General features: G+C 41.8%; 1 protein-coding gene across 2 annotated transcripts; it reads right to left on the reverse strand.

Annotated features, from left to right (window-relative positions):
- Positions 1–1,708: 1,708 nt before the first annotated feature.
- LOC131247891 (thylakoid lumenal 29 kDa protein, chloroplastic) lies at positions 1,709–19,805 on the reverse strand. 2 transcript variants are annotated; one of them, XM_058247831.1, is made up of 11 exons: positions 19,626–19,805; positions 18,759–18,857; positions 18,288–18,372; positions 17,702–17,736; positions 17,485–17,550; positions 17,002–17,042; positions 16,675–16,805; positions 15,335–15,441; positions 4,285–4,422; positions 2,715–2,849; positions 1,709–2,140 (listed from the first exon to the last, which is right to left on the reverse strand). In XM_058247831.1, the coding sequence occupies exons 1-11, from the start codon at positions 19,719–19,721 to the stop codon at positions 2,030–2,032; spliced, it is 1,044 nt and encodes a 347-aa protein (XP_058103814.1). In that variant the 5' UTR covers positions 19,722–19,805; the 3' UTR covers positions 1,709–2,029. The 2 variants fall into 2 exon arrangements, with proteins under 2 accessions (XP_058103814.1, XP_058103815.1); XM_058247832.1 differs by lacking the exon at positions 19,626–19,805 and having other exon boundaries at positions 18,288–18,388; positions 18,759–18,847.
- Between the last annotated feature and the right edge of the window lie 510 nt (positions 19,806–20,315).

Genomic DNA, 20,315 nt, shown 5'->3' on the forward strand with positions numbered 1-20,315 from the left:
AAATCCTTTTCATTTCCTTGCTTAGAAACCTCATTTTAAAAAAAAAATGAGGGAAATAGAGAAAATAACCCATGCTTTTATAAAGTGCCCCACATGGCAGTCGCATGTGTCACCACTCGTCTTCTAAGTCCCACACATGTGCCAGTGTGCTATGTGTAGCATATAACATCATCCATCCATCTTAAAGTGTTAGACTGTGCCCTTTTGCCAAGTGTAACATGTGTGTTCGCCCATCTTTTAGTGACACATACGTCAGTGTCCGTGTGTCACACACCCCAACATGCCATGGGCAACATGTGCCATCATTATCTTCAAATGCCCAAAATCTACCACGTGGAATTGAGTCTCATGTGCCACATGTTCACAGTTCATCTTAAGCACTTCACATTTGCAACAGGTGCTACCAAAAACCAAACTCCTCCACGTGTGCAAACATCCATTCAAGTGCCTTACATGTGCCAATATACTACATGTGCTACAATCCATCTTAGAGCACATACTTGTGCCAATGTGCCACATGTGACATGTACAACAACCCATTCTCAACCGTGCCAAATGGCCCGATGTGTCACATCTGCAACATGTGCTACCCTCGTCTTCAAGCATTTGACATGTGCAAATGTACCACTCTCTACATGCACCGCCATCCATCTTCGAGTGTTCCACATGCCCCGCATGTCTATCTTCAAGCAGCCTACATGTGTCAATGTTCCACATGTGTGAATGTGTCATGTGTGACAATGTGACAAATGCCACATTTCATCTCCAGTGCACGTGTTGCCTTCCCTCTTCAATTAAAATTTTCATGAAAAAATTATTTTTTACAATTAACAAATTTGAAAATGAAGAAAAATTTTGAAAATTTTACCACAAAATACCCGAAGGTGCTTTTCAGGTGATGAAATGACTAAATCCCCTTGTCTACTCTCTCTCTCTCTCTCTCTCCCTCCCTTCCTCCCTCCCTCCCTTTCTTTCTAAAATCCATTGGAATAGTGCATTTTGGGCCCATGGGATTTGTGTATGACATCCAACCCATTCAGCAAGTACACCTGATCATGATGATGGGATAGACTAAAAATCATGTGGATCTAACATCAGGTGGCCCACTAATGATTGGATCACCTTGATTTTTTTAAAAAAAATTATTTAATCATTATGAGTACACCTGTTGGAAGTGATGGATGTCATACAAACAACCTGTGGATCCCACAATCCAGACCTCCACCCTTCTTTAGGAGGAAAAGTGGATGACCCGTAATTGTTAAGGAACTTTCTTAGCACGGGTGTGAACCATCACTCACTACGAGGTACATGCATTATTAGTGTTGTGGCCCTGACATGACCCAATGAAAAAGAGCATGAGGTTGTCAGACATAGGGCTTGAACATCCCCTGACAAAAAAATAAAAATAAAAATTAAGGTATTCTCAACAGGCGAGCCACTTATGCTTGTTCATCCCAGACTAGTTGGGGGTAGTTCATTTTGAACAGTGAGTTGGGAGGGTGTTGGTGCCGTTTCCATCCAGATGGGGCCCACTGGACAATTGGCACGTATCACAACGGTGGGTCCCAACCCAAAGAATAACACCACGTTGCTTGAAATGAGGTATTGGATGAAATCTCAAGCAAAGGTTAAAATATCGTCCCAGTACATACAAATTTTGTCGACATCGCCCCGGTTTGGGTAGTGACTGATATGGTACACTAACTGATTTTCAATCCCTGATCTCACTGCAGAAACAACTATAACATGGCATTTCTGCTCATCTCTATGCCAATTTCAATTCATTAGAGTGGCACATATTACATTCTCTGAAAACAAATAGTTCAAAACAAGTGCATTTTTTCACAAACTCATGAATCAGACTAGTGCTGATACAGAACGACGCAGATTGAGTAGAAGTTACTGAGAAAACTTGAGAGGCTGCTTATGAGTGCTTCGACCGAGTATTCTGTAAAATCTTTGAAAATTAGCCGGCTCTGGTGAGCTTCTTACATCTGATTTTATTTTATTTTATTGTTATTTTTTTTTACAATTTCAGTTTGCTCAAATCCACCCTTTGGACAGGATATGTGTACGCCTCATAATTTATTTGCTGGCCCAAGCGACTTAATTTTGTGAGGGTAGTTATCAGATCAACCTGCAAACAAAAACGGATTATCTTATAAGGAATTCAGGATCATCTTGAAAGTGAAAAGGGAAAAAAGAAGGATTAATCTTGGTTAATCATATTCTGGTTTGGGACACTTGAATTGGATTAGGTGAGCCTCGTCTTCTCTTGGTTTGGATCCTTGAGAGGTGGGGTGACATGGATTTCTGGTTCTCTGCACAGACACACAAACACACATGGATAATTTCCAATCTATTACATGTGTGCAACTTCCAATCAGGCCAATCACTCTATGAGGGTCACCCAATGCAAAAAGCAGCACAATCTCTACATGGCTTTTTATGGTATGGTCCACCTGATAAGTGGATTGGGCTGGTCTTTGCACAAGGTAAATCTCATGGTGAGGCCAATCATTGGGACATGTTGGATGTTGCACACGCATGATAGTGTGGAAATTATCTGATGATTGGGCGATAAATTAGGAGTCTGACCCATTGGATATGATCATCACATGCATGTATGCGCGCACACATTGTTCTTTTTCATGAAATTGAACTACAGATTTCACGTGAGGGAAAACAGAAGCTTTGAGTATAGTTCTCACCTCATAGTCGGTTTGAGACACGGTTTCTCGGCTACGCTGATATTTCTGGACCCATGGAAGAACGTCTGGATCCGATGCCAATCGACTCTCAGTCGCCAATTGGTCAGGTCCCAGAAATGCAGACATAACAGCAAGCTGCAAAACAATGAGAAGTTTTCATCAAAATCAATCACTATAACTAGCGGGTCTTGAAAATTCGGGTTTCTTTTTTTTTTGAAAGATGATAGTTTCATTAAAGGCCAAAGCCAATATATACAAAAGGATAATCCAAAAGGCCAATTGCTACCAGCCCAATGGGAAAGAAGAACGGCTAGCCGAAGCCAAAGCCCATTCTACAACTATAGATTTAACCCTCCTAAAAACTTTTTTCGCTGAGTTGCTCTTGTTCTTGAACACTCGACTATTTCTTTCTAACCAAAGCGCCCACAGAACTGCTAGCCCACTAAGCCTCCAGATCTTCTTCTCTGATTTCCCAACTCCCCCTCCATGCCAAGCTAGAAGAAAATCGTCAATTGAGCCCGAAATTCAGATTTCTTTCAAGCATGAGCTTCTAAAATGTCTCTGATAGTCCTACTGTTAATTGCAGCATTAAGTAAATCTTTTGGTTGGTTATTCAGCTTCCACATAGATGTGGCAATGGACAAAGTTCAGGCCTGAACCAAGCCTTGCCTGTTTATTGTGTCACTTGCATGGTTATATGGGGGTGTGACTGTTCACTGACATGGATGGATGAGATCCACCCCGTCCAAAGGTGTACTGTCCTGTGTTTCAACAGGGGCCCAAAAATCAGGCCTATTCAAAACTCAGGTGGGCTACGCCATGGCAACAGTTGAAAGGGGACACCCGCCATTAAAATCGTCCAAAATGTGTGGGGTTCACTGTGGTGTATATATGCTAGCCCATCTATTCATCTGACATACCCCACCAGGATGAAGGGATGCCTCGAAAATCATGGGCATTCCAACACCCACATGGGCCACACTGTGTGAATTTAGATGTTTTAGGCATGATTTTATGCTGCTTCTTGTGGTGTGCCCTCCTAAGTCTTGGATTGACTAATTTTTAGAATCCATGGTAAAAATGCAGCAGCATAACTGATGGAAAGAGTGGATCTAATGCATGATCCTTCAGTGCAGTGCTCAGTTAGCACAAGTCACGCCGACTATGCATACTCAGGCTAGTTCAGTCCTTTATTTTCCAAGCAAGAGATTCAGGTCCAGGCCACTACATGTAACAAGGCATGAATTTGGGCTGTCCCTCAGGCATTCAAAAAGACGTCAAACCCAGGAAAGAGCCTGACCCATTTATTAAATGGGCCTGATATTCAGGCGCAGATCTATGCATCGCAAGTGGCAGGTATGGCCAGGAAGCCAACAGGCAAGTCCAACCCATGCGATCCCTAATTACAGGAAGATTTGACTAACGATGATCATTTGGATATTTTAAAGGACCAAAACAACATAAAAATGTCTGAAATTAGAGTAAGTTTATCCATTATGCAGCTTCTGTAGGTACACAACACTTGAAACCATAAATCGCAATCACGATTTGAAGGTGATGAAGTAATTACCTGGCGAGGCCCAAAGCCAATGGCAGAGAATTTGTCTTTCATTTTCTGGACAGATGCCTTCTCCCACTGTGGAATCCTCCCCTCCGGGTCTGGTTCTTGAGAATCCACCCGCCCGAATTCTCTATCAAACAAGCCCCACTGTCCACATTAAAACAACATTACATGAACATTCACCTTCATATTTTAATGGATTACAAGAGAGAAGAAACATCTTCAATATGTAGGGTACGAAATCCCTCTTCCACAGTTGCTATGGCAACTTGAATCAATGAGCCATGCGTCTGGTTCTAAGAGAACTAACCTTCACACCACACGTACAATAGATGAAAGAGAGTAAAATAAAAAATAATTTATCACTTTCTCAACGCTACCTCTCTCTCTCATCTATTTATAATTTCTCTAAAGCAATACAGACTCACACTTAAAATAGAAAGCCAACTTGGATTCAAGCTTAAAATAGAAACCTGCCAAAAAAGCAAATAACAACTAATTCTAATCCTAGTTATACCAAGACTCGGAAATCAAGTATACTTGACTTCTAACAACCGCCCTTAAAACTTGACTTCCTCTCATTCCCAGCACAACCTTCAACCTGAGAAAATCTTTTTTCTTCAATCTTTTCCTAAAATTATCAGCCATCTGATCTTTCGATCTGCTAAACTTGAGCTCTATCTCCTTTTCTTTCATGAGATCTGTATATAGAGACACTTGATATCGTCAATGCAAGTATTGACTTCTTGTGACACATGATATTTGCCGGATGTTCCTGATTGTGATTCAGTTTGCCAAGCATCTTTTTTAGCCAAACCGCTACCACGCACTAGAACTAGTTACAATGTATTCTACTTTTGCAGTTGAGAGTGCAACTACCTGTAGTTTCTATGATAACCATGAGAACACATCCGAACCAAGATAAAACACATCCGGAAATACTCTTCTGCTTCTCAACATGACCTACCTAATTGTTGTTTGTGTATCTAACAAGTTCTGAATTGGTAACAGGTGCATAAAATATACCATGATTTTGAGTACCTGTAATGTATCTCAAAATTCTATTGGCAGCCTGCAAGTGTGGTTGGTTTGGCATTTCCATGAATCTACTAATAAGTCCCACCCCATATTTGCCTGACGTGTATTTGTTAGCAATGACCTCCCTTCACAAACTCCCCTCTTCTATTTCGAACTTCCAAATCCACTTGCCCAGCAAAGCGGAGTTCACTGCTTCCGGTCTGCTTATACCCAGCATTGTCATATGCGATCGCATAAGCCAATTTGGGAGCATATACCACATACGCAATAGTCACATGTGCGGTTTTATGACAATTGGGCATTATGCAATGGCCTATGCAATGACTTGTGAAATTATGGAATGGCATATGCAATGGCTTATGCAATTATGTGATCACACATGTGATTATGCCATTAAAAAATGTAGGTTTTTTTGGGGCTGTGTGATGGCATATGTGATTGCATATGCGCATAGCCCTCTTGGGTCACATACGATTGCTTATGCTATTTGACAACAATGTTTATACCTACACCTCCTCCTTCGAAGGGTTTACACACTTTGCCCCACTCCAGCAAATGGAACTTGTGGTTTTCCAGAGCTCCTTGCTAAGGAAAATTCTCCTATGCTTCTCCAATGTTGTCAACATTGACTTTGGGCACCTAAATAGCAACAGAAGATGAGAAATCCAGCAATCACAGTTGCCATTTAGACCCATTGATAAGACCTATAAGCCTGGGCCCTTATGCAACATTTTTCCAAGCACGACTACCACAACCAGGAAAGTAGAAAGAGAATCTCCCTGCAAAGCCCTCGGGAAGATCTATTGTTGCCACAATCGAGCCAACCCAACATGTAGTTAAGGAAAGCCCAGTCCATGTGGTTGTAGGCTTTTTCCAAAACAAGCTTGCAAATAACTCCTTGCTTGCCACTATTATGCCACGATTCAATGCATTTATGAGCAATTAGGGTGCTCTTCACTATCTACCTGCCAACAACAAATGCCCCTTGATTATAAAAAATAACCTTCCAAAGAACCAATTGGAACCTGGAAGCCAACAATTTCACTAGAATTTTGTACTGGTTACCAATAAAACCTATGGGTCTAAAATCCTATAAGCACACTGTGACTTCTTTCTTCAGGATGATAGCTATAAAAGAGTTGCTAATTCAGCTGCCAGCCTACTACCTTCAGAGAATCCCGCTATAAAACCATGCACGTCCCCCTTAACCATTTCCCAAAAAGACCTGGAACAAGGCTAACAAATAACCATCTGACCCTGACACTTTATCCCTACCCAAAGCATCCACCACATATTTCATCTTCCGAAACTGGCTCTTAAGGAAGGATGCCTCTTCTTTGGATAATCTGTTGAACTCAAGGCTGTCAAGCATCGGCCACTTCCACCCCTCACTCGAGAGGGGATTCTTCTAGAAATCGATAATCAACTTGTAAATCTAATCCTTCACATTAATTCTAGACTCATCCATTGACACACTTTGGATTCGATTAGCTCTCACACGGGCACTAGCTATCCCATGGAAGAACTTGGTGTTCTTATCTCCCTCCTTGAACCACGTGACTCTAAACTTCTGCTTTCATTTAATTTCTTCTTCCTTTAGCTGATTCCTGTAATCAAACACTAATTTAGCCCTTTCAGAAATCTCTTCTACTGACTGCTCACTGGCCACTTCTTTTATATTTAGAGCTTGAATTCTTCCTAGAATATCATCCATTGCTGCATCCCACTTCCTGAAAACCTTTCTCTTCCATACGTTAAGCTTGCCTTCAAGCAATTTGAGCTTCTAGAACAACTTAAACCCTATAAAACATTCCACCTCAAATGATGACTACCAAACTTTCACAAATTCATGGAAGCCTTCAACTTCAAGCCATATTATCCTAGACTTGAATGGTCTAGGGCCCCAATTCTCTTCAACCACCTCCAACAACACCGGGTAATGGTTGGATACTAGCTTCAGAAGGCCCCTTTGGTTCATCGATGGGAACCTCTCCCCCAAGGGCAAGGACACTAAGAATTTATCCAGCTTGGTCATTGTGACCCTCTCTTGACCATTGGCCCACATAAAATTTACAATTCCCATGGGAATATCCACAAAGTCGTTTCTAAACACCCAATTGGAGAAGCCCTTCATACTACTTTTGATTCTATCTCCATTTAGCTTCTCAAAGGCAAACCAAATGACATTGAAGTCACCCCTACCTACCTTGACAGCTGCCATCTAGTGCAGGTGGAGTCTAACTTATCCTAGAACTGGGGGCCTTAATGTTGGCTGATTAGATCCATACACCACTGTAAATAACAACTTGAAACCCGAAGAAGCCTTTTTTAGAACCAAAAAAACTGAAAAGCACCATTGCTCCAATCTTGCTTTGACCAAAATTTCGAATCCCACTGAACTAGGATACCCTTGGCCAATGCATCCACTGTAAGAGCAACCCAATCGCGATCCCTGCCACCCCAGATAGAGTGCACCAACATTTGATCAATGGATTACATTTATTCTCCCTTAGCGCAATCAATTGGGCCTTAGATCTTCCGTAAACATCATGGAGATCAACCTCTTCTGCCGAGTCCCTAACCCCCTTACATTCCAAGATAATACCTTCATGATGACATAATTCTTACCCCTCTACCCTTCCTAGCACTTATGGGAATCGCATCCGAATCTCAATGGGGTAGAATCCTAGGTCCAGCTAGCTCCCTTCATCCCTTTACTACTAAGTATATCATCCCTTGAATTCCCTCTTTCCTCTTCTATATGCCCCTTGCTTTGACGAACTGGAATAGGCCAATGTAATCTTCATCACAATCACCGAAAGTCACACGTAACAATCGGCCCACGTGACTAATAGTGTCCCTCATCCAACACTTACCCTAGACAACTGGGGCACCACTCCCCTCCTCGATTACTAACGAAATACTGCTCTTACCTATGAGATTGATCAAAAGCCCTTGGTCACCAAGGATCCCGACGTTTAGTTGAAGGGCTTAACAACTAGAGCCTCTGAAGAATCCCCAACATAGAGCAAAGCCCTCAACTCACTGTTGTGCTCCCTAGGACTGGCACCTGAAGGAAGCCCGAAAACATACAGAGAAACCCAATTGACGAGGACTAGCGGATGAAAAATTTCCACGACCGCTCCAGTGTCCGAAGACCCCTCGAAAAGAAGAGGAAGGCCTGGAGAAGTCGCGGATAAAGGTGAAGATGGAGGGGATAATAAGGTTATTACATGTGTGCAAGAATAAGTTATCTCCCACACGCGCAACATTCTCCAGCAAATCTGAATGCGTCTCCACCACCACGTGGGCGTTGAGCTAGACACCACATGAGTCAAGGATATGAGTTGGCGATTCCAAAAACAATCTAGCATTGTCCTGTTAAATAGGCTCACATACCTTGTATAGCTAGTATACCTTGTATAGTTCGTTTCCATATGTAGAGGATTCTGATTTTATTATTTTCCTTGTATAGAAGACTGTAATCTCTATATATTCAACCCCTTTGGGTTGTCTCAAATACAGAAAAGCTTTCAGCTCCTCTCGGTTTACATGGTATCAAAGCATCACTGATAAAAAACCGACACCACCTGTCAGATCCGACCGCCCCTGCATCGTCCGGTCCCTCTGTGCCCTTGCTCGACCCCTCTGTGCACTTGCATCGTTCGGTCCCTCTGCTCGACCCCTCTGCGCACCTTCCTCGTCCGACCCCTCTGCTTGTCCGGACCCTCTGCTCGGCCCCTCTGCGCACCTGCGTCGTCTCGATCCAGCAACCCTCTGTTCATCCCGATCCAGATCCAGCACCAGCTCTGGATCCTGATCCAGATCCAGAACCCGCTCCCACGCCCCTCTGTTCATCCTGATCCAGATCCAGCATTCTTTTGTTCCGCCAGAGCCCCTGTTGTTGTTGCTATTCTGCCAGATCCAAAAACTGCATTCCCTTGGGTATCTCCTGCTGTACGGTACATCTAAAACTTTCTTCTGTTGCAACTCCTTGGGTGCTTTACATTACTTCAAATCAATAGACAAGAACTCATCACGTACAGAGGCCCCACGTTGTAGTTTTGATGGTACCAACTATTCTCTATGGGTCATCCATTTTCAGAACTTCCTCAAGAGTCGTGGTTTGTGAGGACTAATTGATGGATCTGTTCCTATCTCCACTTCCACCAATGCTGACAAATTAGCTGATTGGGAAATGAACAATGGACGGATTATTACCTGGATTTTCGATTCAGTCGATCGTTCCATTGTTGTTGGCCTCACACCTCATCGCACTGCTAAGGCAATGTGGGAACATCTCCAGACAATTTATCAAAAGAGTAATGCGGCCCGATTATACCGCCTGGAACAAGATCTCGTTAACCTTACTCAGGGTGACGACAGTATTCAATCATTTTACTCCAAAGTTGTCACAATTTGGACAGAGATGGCTATGATGGATCCAACATTTCCTCATGACTATAAGATATTTCAAACTATGTGCGAGCGTGCGCAAGTTCGACAGTTTCTTATGAAGCTGCATCCGGAATTTGAGCATTATTGGGCTGCTCTCTTGAACCGTAGCCCTACTCCTTCATTGAATTCGGTTATTAATGATTTATTGGCTGAGGAACAATGACTGAAAGTTCTCTCTCTTCCTTCCTCAACTCCGGGATCATCTGATATGGTACTTGTTGTGTCCACCACTACACCAACATGTGGTTCCACTCCTTTGACTTGTCGCGGCTGCAACAAGGTGGGTCATGTTGTCGCTCAATGCAAAGAATGGTGCGCTTATTGTCGACGGACTGGTCATGGTATTCAGGACTGCCGTACACGTGCCTATGCATCTTCTTTCGGCCGTGGACGTGGTGGTCGTGGTCATAGCCGTGGTCGTGCTCTTTCTGCTACCGTTGCCGCTATTTCTTCCGAGCCGTCTGTTAGTGATTCTGCCTCTACTGTTTCTGCTGAAGGTCTTTTATCACCTTTGACTCCTACGATACTCCAGCAAATCGTTTAAGCCCTTTCTACGGCCGGTTTGTCAGGTATATCCCCATCTTCTACATGATTCTTCGATTCGGGTGCTTTCAATCATATGACTGGTGTTGTATCCCATCTTCGTGACATTCGTCCCTACACTGGAAATCAGGCTATTTCTACTGTGGATGGCACTAGACTACTTATTCAGTCCATTGGATCATTGACTTTATCTTCTTCTGCTCATCGCTAGTTCATCCTTCGTGATGTGTTTCATGTCTCTAACCTCTCCTCCAATTTAACTTCAGTTGGTCAACTCACATTCAATAACTGCTTAGTCATATTTCTTCCCAACTGTTGTTTTGTGCAGGATCTAGCAACGGGGAAGGTACTTGGGATGGGTAGGCGGCATGGTCGTCTGTACGTGCTAGACTTTGATCCATCTGTCACTCCGGCTCGTTGTTTCTTTTCTTCATCTTCATCAGATATTTGTTCGGCAAATAAATTGTGGAAACTGTGGCACTTTCGCCTAGTTCACCCACATTCCGATCAGTCAATTCAGTTATTTTCTTCTGGCATGTTAGGGAACGTTTCTCTTAATAAAAAAGATTTGGATTATTCTTGTTCATCTTATTGTCTTTAAAAAATAAGTGTATTCCTTTTCCTTTAAGTATTACAAAATCATCTTCTACGTTTGAACTAGTGCATACAGATGTCTGAGGTCCTTCACCAATTATGTCTCTATCTGGGTTACGATACTATGTTATATTCATTGATGATTTCACACGTTACACCTGGATTTACTTTCTGCACTCAAAGTCACAAGTTTTTGAAAAATTCAAGATATTACACTCTATGGTGGAGACTCAATTTCGGGTTCTAGTTCAAACTCTCTGTTCTGACTCAAGGGGGGAATATCTCTCAACCAATTTTCGTACATTTCTTCAGGGTCATGGGATTATTCATCAGACCACCTATTCTGATACTCCATAACAGAACAGGGTGGCAGAACGAAAAAATCGTCATATTGTTGAAATTGCCAACACCCTGATGACAACTATGAGTGTTCCTCGTTCTTTCTGGGCGGAAGCTATGTTACATTCAGTCTACTTGATTAACCGGATACCAACCCAGTAAATCTCCATACTTTGTTCTCTACGGCTTACCTCCTGCATATTCCACATTTCGTGTTTTTGGTTGTGTCTGTTATGTTCACCTGGCTTCACGTGAGCGTAACAAACTATCTCCAAAATCGATCAAATGTATGTACTTGGGATTTGGAGAAACTCAGAAGGGTTTTTAATGTTATGATCTGGTTTCTCGTAGTGTTCGGGTTTCACGACATGTTGTTTTTCTTGAACATATTACCTTTTATTCATCTCTTCCTCCTCCACACGCCCTAAAATCTCCTGGTCTAACCACATTTCCTGATATTCCTTCTGCCTCGAGTACTCTCCCTCGTCCATTGCAGGTTTACTCACGTCGACCACGTACAGCTCCACCACCTATTACTCAACCCGAACCTACTGTACCTGTTGCAGATCCTGAACCTACCTCGCTACGTCGTTCCGATCGTGTATATCGAGCGCCTGATCGCTTGATATGCTCTATGTCTGTCATGAATGCTACTCTGGATACTGTTTCTATTCCTACTTCATACTCTCAGGCAATCACTCATGATTGTTGGAAGAAGGCTATGGCAGAAGAACTTGCGGCATTGGATGATAATCATACATGGGACATTGTCACTTGACTCGCTGACCAACAGCTAATTGGTAGCAAATGGATTTATTCTGTCAAGCTCAAGTCTGATGGATCATTGGATCGATACAAGGCTCGACTTGTCGCTTAGGGACACAAACCGAAATACGGAATTGATTATGATGAGACATTCGCTCCCATGGCCAAGATGAAAACTGTTCGTACTCTTCTGGCAATATCTTCTGTTCGCTCTTGGCTACTTGCTCAGGTGGATGTGAAAAATGCTTTTCTTCATGGAAACCTCTAAGAAACAGTATATTTAAAACCTCCTCCTGACTCTTTAATCCCTGACAATAAGGTATATCGCCTAAAGAAAGCCATGTAGGCATCTCGGGCATGGTTCCAGCGCTTTCACGATGTTGTTACAGGTGCTGGCTTTACTCAAAGTAGTCATGACCCATTCTTATTTTTGCACACCACTGCTCGCGAAATTGTCATTGTTCTCTTCTATGTTGATGACCTACTTCTGATTGGTAGCGATGCTACTGGCATCTCGGCTTTAAAGGAAGTTCTGCAATCCTCCTTCAAGATTAAAGACCTAGGCCATCTCACATACTTTCTTGGGCTTGAAATTTCACGCTCTCGACGTGGGATCCTGGTTAGCTAGTATAAATATACCAAGGATCTTCTCGCCTTGACATCATTGACGGATCAGAAGACAGTTCAGACTCCCTTAGAGCTTAATGTTCAATATGGCCGTGACAATGATGATCTACTTACATAGCTCGACTTATACTGCCGTTTAGTTGGGAGTCTGGTTTACTTAACTATGACTCGCCCTGATATTGCCTACGCTATCCAAGTCGTCAGTCAGTTTGTTTTTGCTCCTCGGAATCTTCATATGACTGCGGTGTTGCGTATCCTACGGTACCTACGTGGAACTCTAGATCGATCACTGTTCTTCTCCTCCACAGCGACTTTGGACCTTCATGCTTATTCGGATGCTGATTGGGCCGGTTGTGCTCTCACACGAAGATCTACCACTGGCTACTGTGTTTTTCTCAGCACTTCTCTCATCCCTTGGAAGTGTAAGAAGCAGGCCACTATTTCCAAATCAAGCACAGAAGCCGAGTATCAGGCGATGTCCGCTGTGTGTAGTGCGCTTGTCTAGTTACGTGGACTTCTTTCCGACTTGAGCATTCCTCTGCAGAATCCTACCCTACTCCATGTTGATAATCTAAGTGCCATTCAGATTGCCTCTAACCCGATTTTTCATGAACGGACGAAGCATATTGAAGTTGACTGTCACTTAATCCGCGAGAAATTTCAGTCTGGGCTCATTTCTCTTCCACATGTTGCATCCCATGATCAGATTGTCGACATTCTCACCAAGTCCCTCACTTCTACACGTCACTCATTTCTAGTTGGCAAACTATTACTTGTCGATGACCAACATTAGTTTGAGGGGAGATGTTAGACAGACTCACATACCTTGTATAGCTAGTATACCTTGTATAGTTTATTTCCATATGTAGAAGATTCTGATTTTATTATTTTCCTTGTATAGATGACTGTAATCTCTATATATTCAATCCGTTTGGGTTGTCTCAAATACAGAAAACCTTTCAGCTCCTCTCGGTTTACATGTCCGCCCTCAAGGTCCCTTGGTTAGAATGTGTTCCATGACTACCATGTTGGCCCTAACCACCCTCGGCCATAATGCCACCTCGATCCCAAGCTACTGTCTCCTTCCAAACCTCGGGCGAAGCTTCTTTGCTTTGGATCCGAACCAGGATAGTTGGACGACTCTCTGTTGCTACTGGTATGAGACAACTAATAACTGCTCACTCCCCCACAACTAGCCCTTCTCACTGCTACTCACCCTCCAATTCACAACCTCTGGCCCGTAGTGAATCCATAGCATGATGATTTTTCTTTGCCCAAAACTCTTCCCATTTAGATCCTTCACTGCCTAATCCGCCTCCATCAAGTGTCCCATCCAGACAAATGCAAACCCCTGAATGACAGCCAAACCCCAAATTCTGGGAATACAAACCTCCCTAACTGGTCCATACTTCCCAAAGACCCTAGATAAGTGGAATTCTGACCAATCCTCTGGGAAATTAGCCATGAATATGGTAGGGTGGTTCTTGAAGAGAACCCGACCCTACTACCTTTTTGTTGGCTCCATCGCCTCACCTTCTCTTTTCAAACGTAGCCCAATCCCCTTCACCACCTTCTTCGCTAACTTCAGCTCTATCTAAGGACAGCCTTATGACTTAGCCTTTGCTTGTCCTACTACCATTTGACAAAGATCGTCCATCTCTGGCTTCACTCCCTCCAGCCAGTGCCGACTCCTTTGGCATACCCAAAGCTACTCTCTGCCTTGATTCCTCTTTCGTCCATGCCGGCTCTCTTGAACCTTCCTGATGCGGCCACGACTACCACTATGATGACTCATTCGAGCTCGGCTTCTCGATGGCAAAATCTCTCTCATCTGCAATTTCTTATTGGCGATACCAGGGAATTTTTTAGATGTAACAGGAACTAAAGACTATGCCTATGCTTATTTGGAACGATTCTAACCATCTAGTTTGTTCGAGTTCAAATAGATCGTTATGTCAACAGTCCACATTTGATAAAGAAGGCCAAGAAACATCATGTACATAACCATAAGGCCCCATAGGTACAAATATCATGTACAATACGATAGTTCCCTATTAGTCACTAACAAAGAACTCCCATCCATGGTTTCACGAAAGTCCAATAAATAAAGGATCCAGATTTCTCGCATTCACATATCATGCATCCTGTAACATTGGAGGCAGTATCAAGTAATGACCTCCATAAGCCTCCAATAAATAGCCTTGAACCAGGAGTTTTTCAGCTTATGACAAGCTAACAAAATGAGCAATATTTGGATCGAGGCCCTTTTGAAGCAAATCTTGTATGAATCCAGTCTCCACAAAATCAGCTTATTGGATTTTGTGAATCTAGACTCGTGTCTTAATTGGATGGTGCAGGACCTGAATTTCTACATAGGACCCCCCCCCCCCCCCCTTTTTTTTCCTACAAGTCCATTTCAAATTTGCACATATGACCAGAGCTTTGCCACACTGAAAGAACTTGTGTGTGGGATACACCCTCAAAAGTCAGGAAATTGTCTGTGCTTGAACAAATAGGTCTGTGCATATTCTTTTTCTATTTGAAGATAACGAGTATTTGTTAATTTTCTCACAAGTATAATCTAAATATTTCTTAGCTTTAGTGGCATTAGTGTCAATAGAAGAATCAATTGATGAGATGAAAGGATGTGTGCTTGGAAAACATGCAATAAAAAGGGAATAATTGAGGGACAGACCTGACCATTTGAACCATATGCGGTGTATACTAAGTTCCCTTTCTCTTCATTTCCCCCACATTTGCGGATTGCTGAAGCCAGGAAGGTATTTTTTGTTGCAGATTGTGCTGCATGCAGCAATAAAGTTTAAAGTACAGAAATAAGAACAATGCATTCTAGGATCTTTGTGGAGTGTTGTTTTAAGTGAAGATTAGTAGACCCAAAGTCATAGCTTAGAACCTTTTTGTTTTTAATAAATGGTAGCTGAGAATGTTGCTTCAAAGTGATCAAACCAAAAGGTGATCGATTAATTGTGTTTGCAAATGAACTTGATCAAGACTTTTAAGGCTATTTGGATTGGTGGAAAACTTTGAAAACCGTGGAAATGAAATTCATTTCCACAGATGTGACATTTCCTCCTTTTTATGAAAACAAAAAATAGGGATGGAAAACAAATTTTCATTTCCATGGTTTTCCTCGAAAAGGGAGTAAACCGATTTCTAAAAGAAAGAAAGAAATTAATCTAGATTTCCATGCTTACAAGAGACAGCTCTCGCTATTTGAGCTTTAGCCTTTTAACATTTTTTAATGGAAATCACGTGTGCTAAAACAAACAGGTCATCGTGGTCCTTTCCAAACATTTCTTTTCCTCATGTGTGACTTTTGGTTTTTTCATATCAACATTTTGGTTTCCCCCAAAACATCAATGAAGAAAATTGTTAGCATATTGATTACATGTATCAACCAAACAAATGTTAGCTTCATTTGAAGCAACCAAATCTCTGAAAAGATGGATGCTGATTTGGAGCACCAAGGTGTAGGTGGAACCTAGGAATAAGAGCATGTTTGAGCATTAGACAGAACTCATAGTAATTCTCAAAAGGGACTAAGGAGCATATGAACAACATAGCCATTAGAATTCATATAAAAAAAGGGACCTTTCAAAGAGACTACTCGACAAAGATTAGATGGACCACCACAATGTTGTCCAGAAAGGAAGGAGAACTACAGAATGCCGGGTGTTGTCATTGGTTTTTAAGTAGAAGGGAATAACAAACATTCAATGTTTTGTAGCTTCTTGGAGAAAAGGCATTCTTCACATCCATCTCATGAAAGTGCATCTGTAGTATTGAAGATTGATTCTCATTATCCTCCCTTCAGGAGAGAGGACTCAAGAACCCTTCACATCCATCTCATAAATGGTTTCCATGCAAGATCATGAGTGTATCCAAAGTCCCCAAGAAAGAATGTTTTGATGGGCAAGATAATTTCACCTACAATCCTCATGAAAGAAACAATATACTGCAGAACCTGGTAATGATCCCCAAATCATATGCCTGCAAAACAAATTTATATCTCACCTGCAGATTGGATGAGATCTGCAAACGAAAGAGGTCCCCCCTTGGAGTATGAATCTATTTCTTTTTTTGCTTCCTCCAGAAGACTCAAAGCTGCTGAAAGCCCTTTATTTTCAGGTCTGCTTATCTCCAAGCTTTAAACAAGAAGGGGGGGAAAAAAAAAAAAAAAAGAATGAACGAACAACTTGGTTGAGCTATCCAAAAACCTGAACCATGTTAAGGACGGTGCATAAAATAATGCAGGAGAAATATTGAGAGTCTGTAGTCTGAATTCACGAAAAGAAACTGCACATTTTCCCAATGGAGTATACTTTTACAGGCAATAAGTACCTGAACCGGATCGATCCATTTGGGCCCCCAGACTTTGTAGCCTACAAACTTATTCAGAACAAATCAGCTGCAGCTAGGTGAATTGGTTCTGACTCCTTAGGCTGGATCTAGTGTGCGTCCAGCGCCATTCGATTAATGGTGGCAACCCTATAACTGATAAGACTGGTGAATGTTTCGATCATTTTGGACAAATGAGATTATCGGCCACCTCATGGATGGGCCAGTGATATAAAATTAAAGCTATTGGACCATTATGAATTTGAACTTACAATCAGTGCAGTTTTTGGGCAATGGCTCATCAAAGAGGTGGCCCACTAGTTGAACAGTCTGGGTCCATCACAAAAATGGACAATCAAGGGTTTGTAGGGCCAATATCATTTATTAAGTGGTAGTGGATGCACACTGGATCCTAGACCATGGGTCCTTCAATGAGCAAGTACAAAATAACGCACTTCCAATCAACCTGAAAATTTCGGGTCTGACCTTGTCGTAAGTCATGGCATCATTCAGTGCTAGTGTCAGGATGGACGGGATGAGCTCTGGATTCCCCTACAACATGCAGTCATGCAATAAAGAAATAATTACATTTTGCAGCAGGTTTGATGTGACGTTCTCGAAGAAATTTTGGAAGTCGAATCCAAGTAAACCCAAGAAAGATTAATCAGATGTACTAAATCAAGATTCATCGTCTACAGCTTACCTTTATAGCTGCAAATAAGGTCCCCTTAATACTTGCTGTAAGAACAAGATAAACATCATGTAAGTGTAGGAATTCAGAACCATTAAGGGGTTGTTTGGCAACCTAGAATTTGGAAGTTAAGAATTTGTTTGCAGGAATCAAACTCCCGAAGAAAGATATTCTACTATTCATGTTTGGGTATTGGGATTGTAATTCTATGGAATCCAGAAACTGTGTTTGGGTAACGGAAAAGAAGGGGGCTACAAAGGTCTATTTATTAAAATTAAAAAAAAAAAAAGTGACTGTTGGGAGGGAGTCTGTTTCCCTGGAATTTGCAAGCCAGCTTCTGGCCAGGAATCCAAAAACAGGCTGTAAGCCAGAATTAGGTTGCAGCTGGAATCCATTTCTTGCCTTTTCCAGGGCCCCAAATGCAGGAATTTAACCCACGTGAGGATTCCATTTCCAGCTCTGTACTTTTCCAGGTTGCCAAAAGAATTCTCAAAGGTTCACATGATTTCCACAAAGTATTTTACGAATTCTGTGGCCCTTTGAAAGGCTCTCAGTTGAATGAACATCAGAAAATGCGAAGAGTTCTCAGAAAGCATACACAAAAACTCGGAACGCTGTCTCCGTTGGATCAAATCAGCAGCATGTGCCATTTCCGTGAACGATCCTGAGCTTGCTATCATTTCCTAAGAGGGATAACAACTGGCAGAAACTCATCATCACATCATTCTAATTTTCATGAAAGAAAACAATCTTAGCAAACAGACATTGTGAAGAATTCTGCACCAACACAACATTAAGAAGAATTTCATAACAGCATTTCTTTCAGCTGCATCAAGGGAATAATAGTACGGAGCTGGATTACTATATATAAACCCACCCTTTTGTATTCATACTCCTTTCTTCTAATTTGGTCATACAATGGTACAAAGTCGGACCATTAAATTTTATTTTTATTTTTTAAAAAAGGAGCATATTAATCAAAAGGGTGGGTATATTGGCTACAAAGAAATGCAAAAATGGTTTGCTTCAATATTCAATTGAAAATCACTACAAGTCGGGTTTCACGTACCATGCCAATGATAGTGCTGAATCCTTTCAAAATGTCCCTTCGGCAAAACCGATCTTCATCATGAAGTGAACCTTCCAATTTACGACAGAAAATGGTGCCCTGATTTTTCATGATCAAATGCCAACTCGTCATTACCAGATCAAAGTGATTTGTCAGAGTAAAGATGAAATAATCTCTAAAGACATCAATCCACCCTTCTTCCTTCACTCCTTTTCTTCTGAAGTGGAAATTGCCAATGTAAAAATATGGCATGTGAAAAAATTCTTGGTGGATGATTGTTCATTCTAGATTTGTAGGTGAATGATAAATGGTAGACTTTCAAGAAATGTCGCTTGTGTAATTAATTCCTTTGATATCCAAGAAAATTGAAAAAAAAGGAAAAAAAAAAAAAGGATTGGTAATGGAACTTTCAAGGCTTATGAATTTCTGAATGGAACAGATTTTGTGACCCGGGCTTGCCGGCATCCGTCACCACACATGACCCATTGTTCAGTGCTGTAGTTAGGTGGGCCACAATTCAATTATCACACTGAAATTATGATCCTTGCCACCAATTTGTGGAGCTGAACAGTCCGCATTCAACCGAACAGATCAGCAATCAGAATCATCGTTCAACTGATCAGAACCATCCACATTCAACTGAACAGATTGATGATCAGAACCATCCATTGAGTTTGGGTTTTGCATTGTGGTCCATCTAAAATAGCATCAGGGAGGCAGACGGTTGGGATCATCTGAAAATGTCTACGTGTGGGTCCAACGGAGCAATGCTGGACTAAATGAACTTGATATTGGGTAGTTAAAAATAAATAAAAATAAAAAATAAAAAATAAAGCTTGCTTATGTATGTAATGTGAAAGAACTTACAGTAATGCATTTGGGTGTCGTTGGGAGAGATGGGTGATGAGAGATAGGAAGGGTAGAAGGGAGGGTTGAGATGAAAGAGAGGGTTGGAAGTGACATTTTTTCAAATGCTTTCAGATCATACACCTCCCCTCCCTTCCCTTTGTTTTTTCACCAAACTCCTTTCTTTCAAGAATGCAGATTGCATGGAATGCATCAACATATGCACCAGAGTTCTTTTTGCCTCCGCTGCGACGAATCCAGCGTCTGTCGTGGCCCACTCTAGGGCCCACATGTTGAGATCGTCCAATGATTTGAACCGTCCATATTCTTTCCACTAACATAAGTTAGTTATTAGCCCATAATCGCTCTTCATTGATGATCGTAATCTTTGATTTTAGAGTTGAATGCAAGCCATCAAAAATTTCCCTTTCATTGTCCAAAATTCATCTACAGATAGCGACAATCAAATCATCCTTTCAGATTAATTTTCTAAATCTAGATCTTATCACATTAATTCCAAAAAATGGACGGTTCTGATCATCGGTATACTCAGAACGTGGACCCCAGTGGTCGGCGATACACGCTGGACTCTGAGTCGCGACAGAGGGAGAACGAACTCTATGCACAACGGAAGCATTATCCAAGTGGATAAATGCGTTTTTTCCATTGGCGGGAGCGGACGGAGACGCTTTTTTTACGGGATACAAGGAG

Source organism: Magnolia sinica, chromosome 6 (assembly GCF_029962835.1).
Source record: "Magnolia sinica isolate HGM2019 chromosome 6, MsV1, whole genome shotgun sequence".
Lineage (NCBI taxonomy): Eukaryota > Viridiplantae > Streptophyta > Magnoliopsida > Magnoliales > Magnoliaceae > Magnolia > Magnolia sinica.

What these genes read in the sequence shown, in the direction of transcription:
- LOC131247891 (XM_058247831.1), bottom strand. Translation starts at nt 19,721, where the DNA reads ATGTCACTTCCAACCCTCTCTTTCATCTCAACCCTCCCTTCTACCCTT. An exon ending in ACAGCGTTCCGAGTTTTTGT is followed by an intron (nt 17,737 to 18,287) that starts GTATGCTTTCTG and finishes TTGTTCTTACAG; the next exon opens with CAAGTATTAAGGGGACCTTA. An exon ending in AGATCTCATCCAATCTGCAG is followed by an intron (nt 15,442 to 16,674) that starts GTGAGATATAAA and finishes TGCTGCATGCAG; the next exon opens with CACAATCTGCAACAAAAAAT.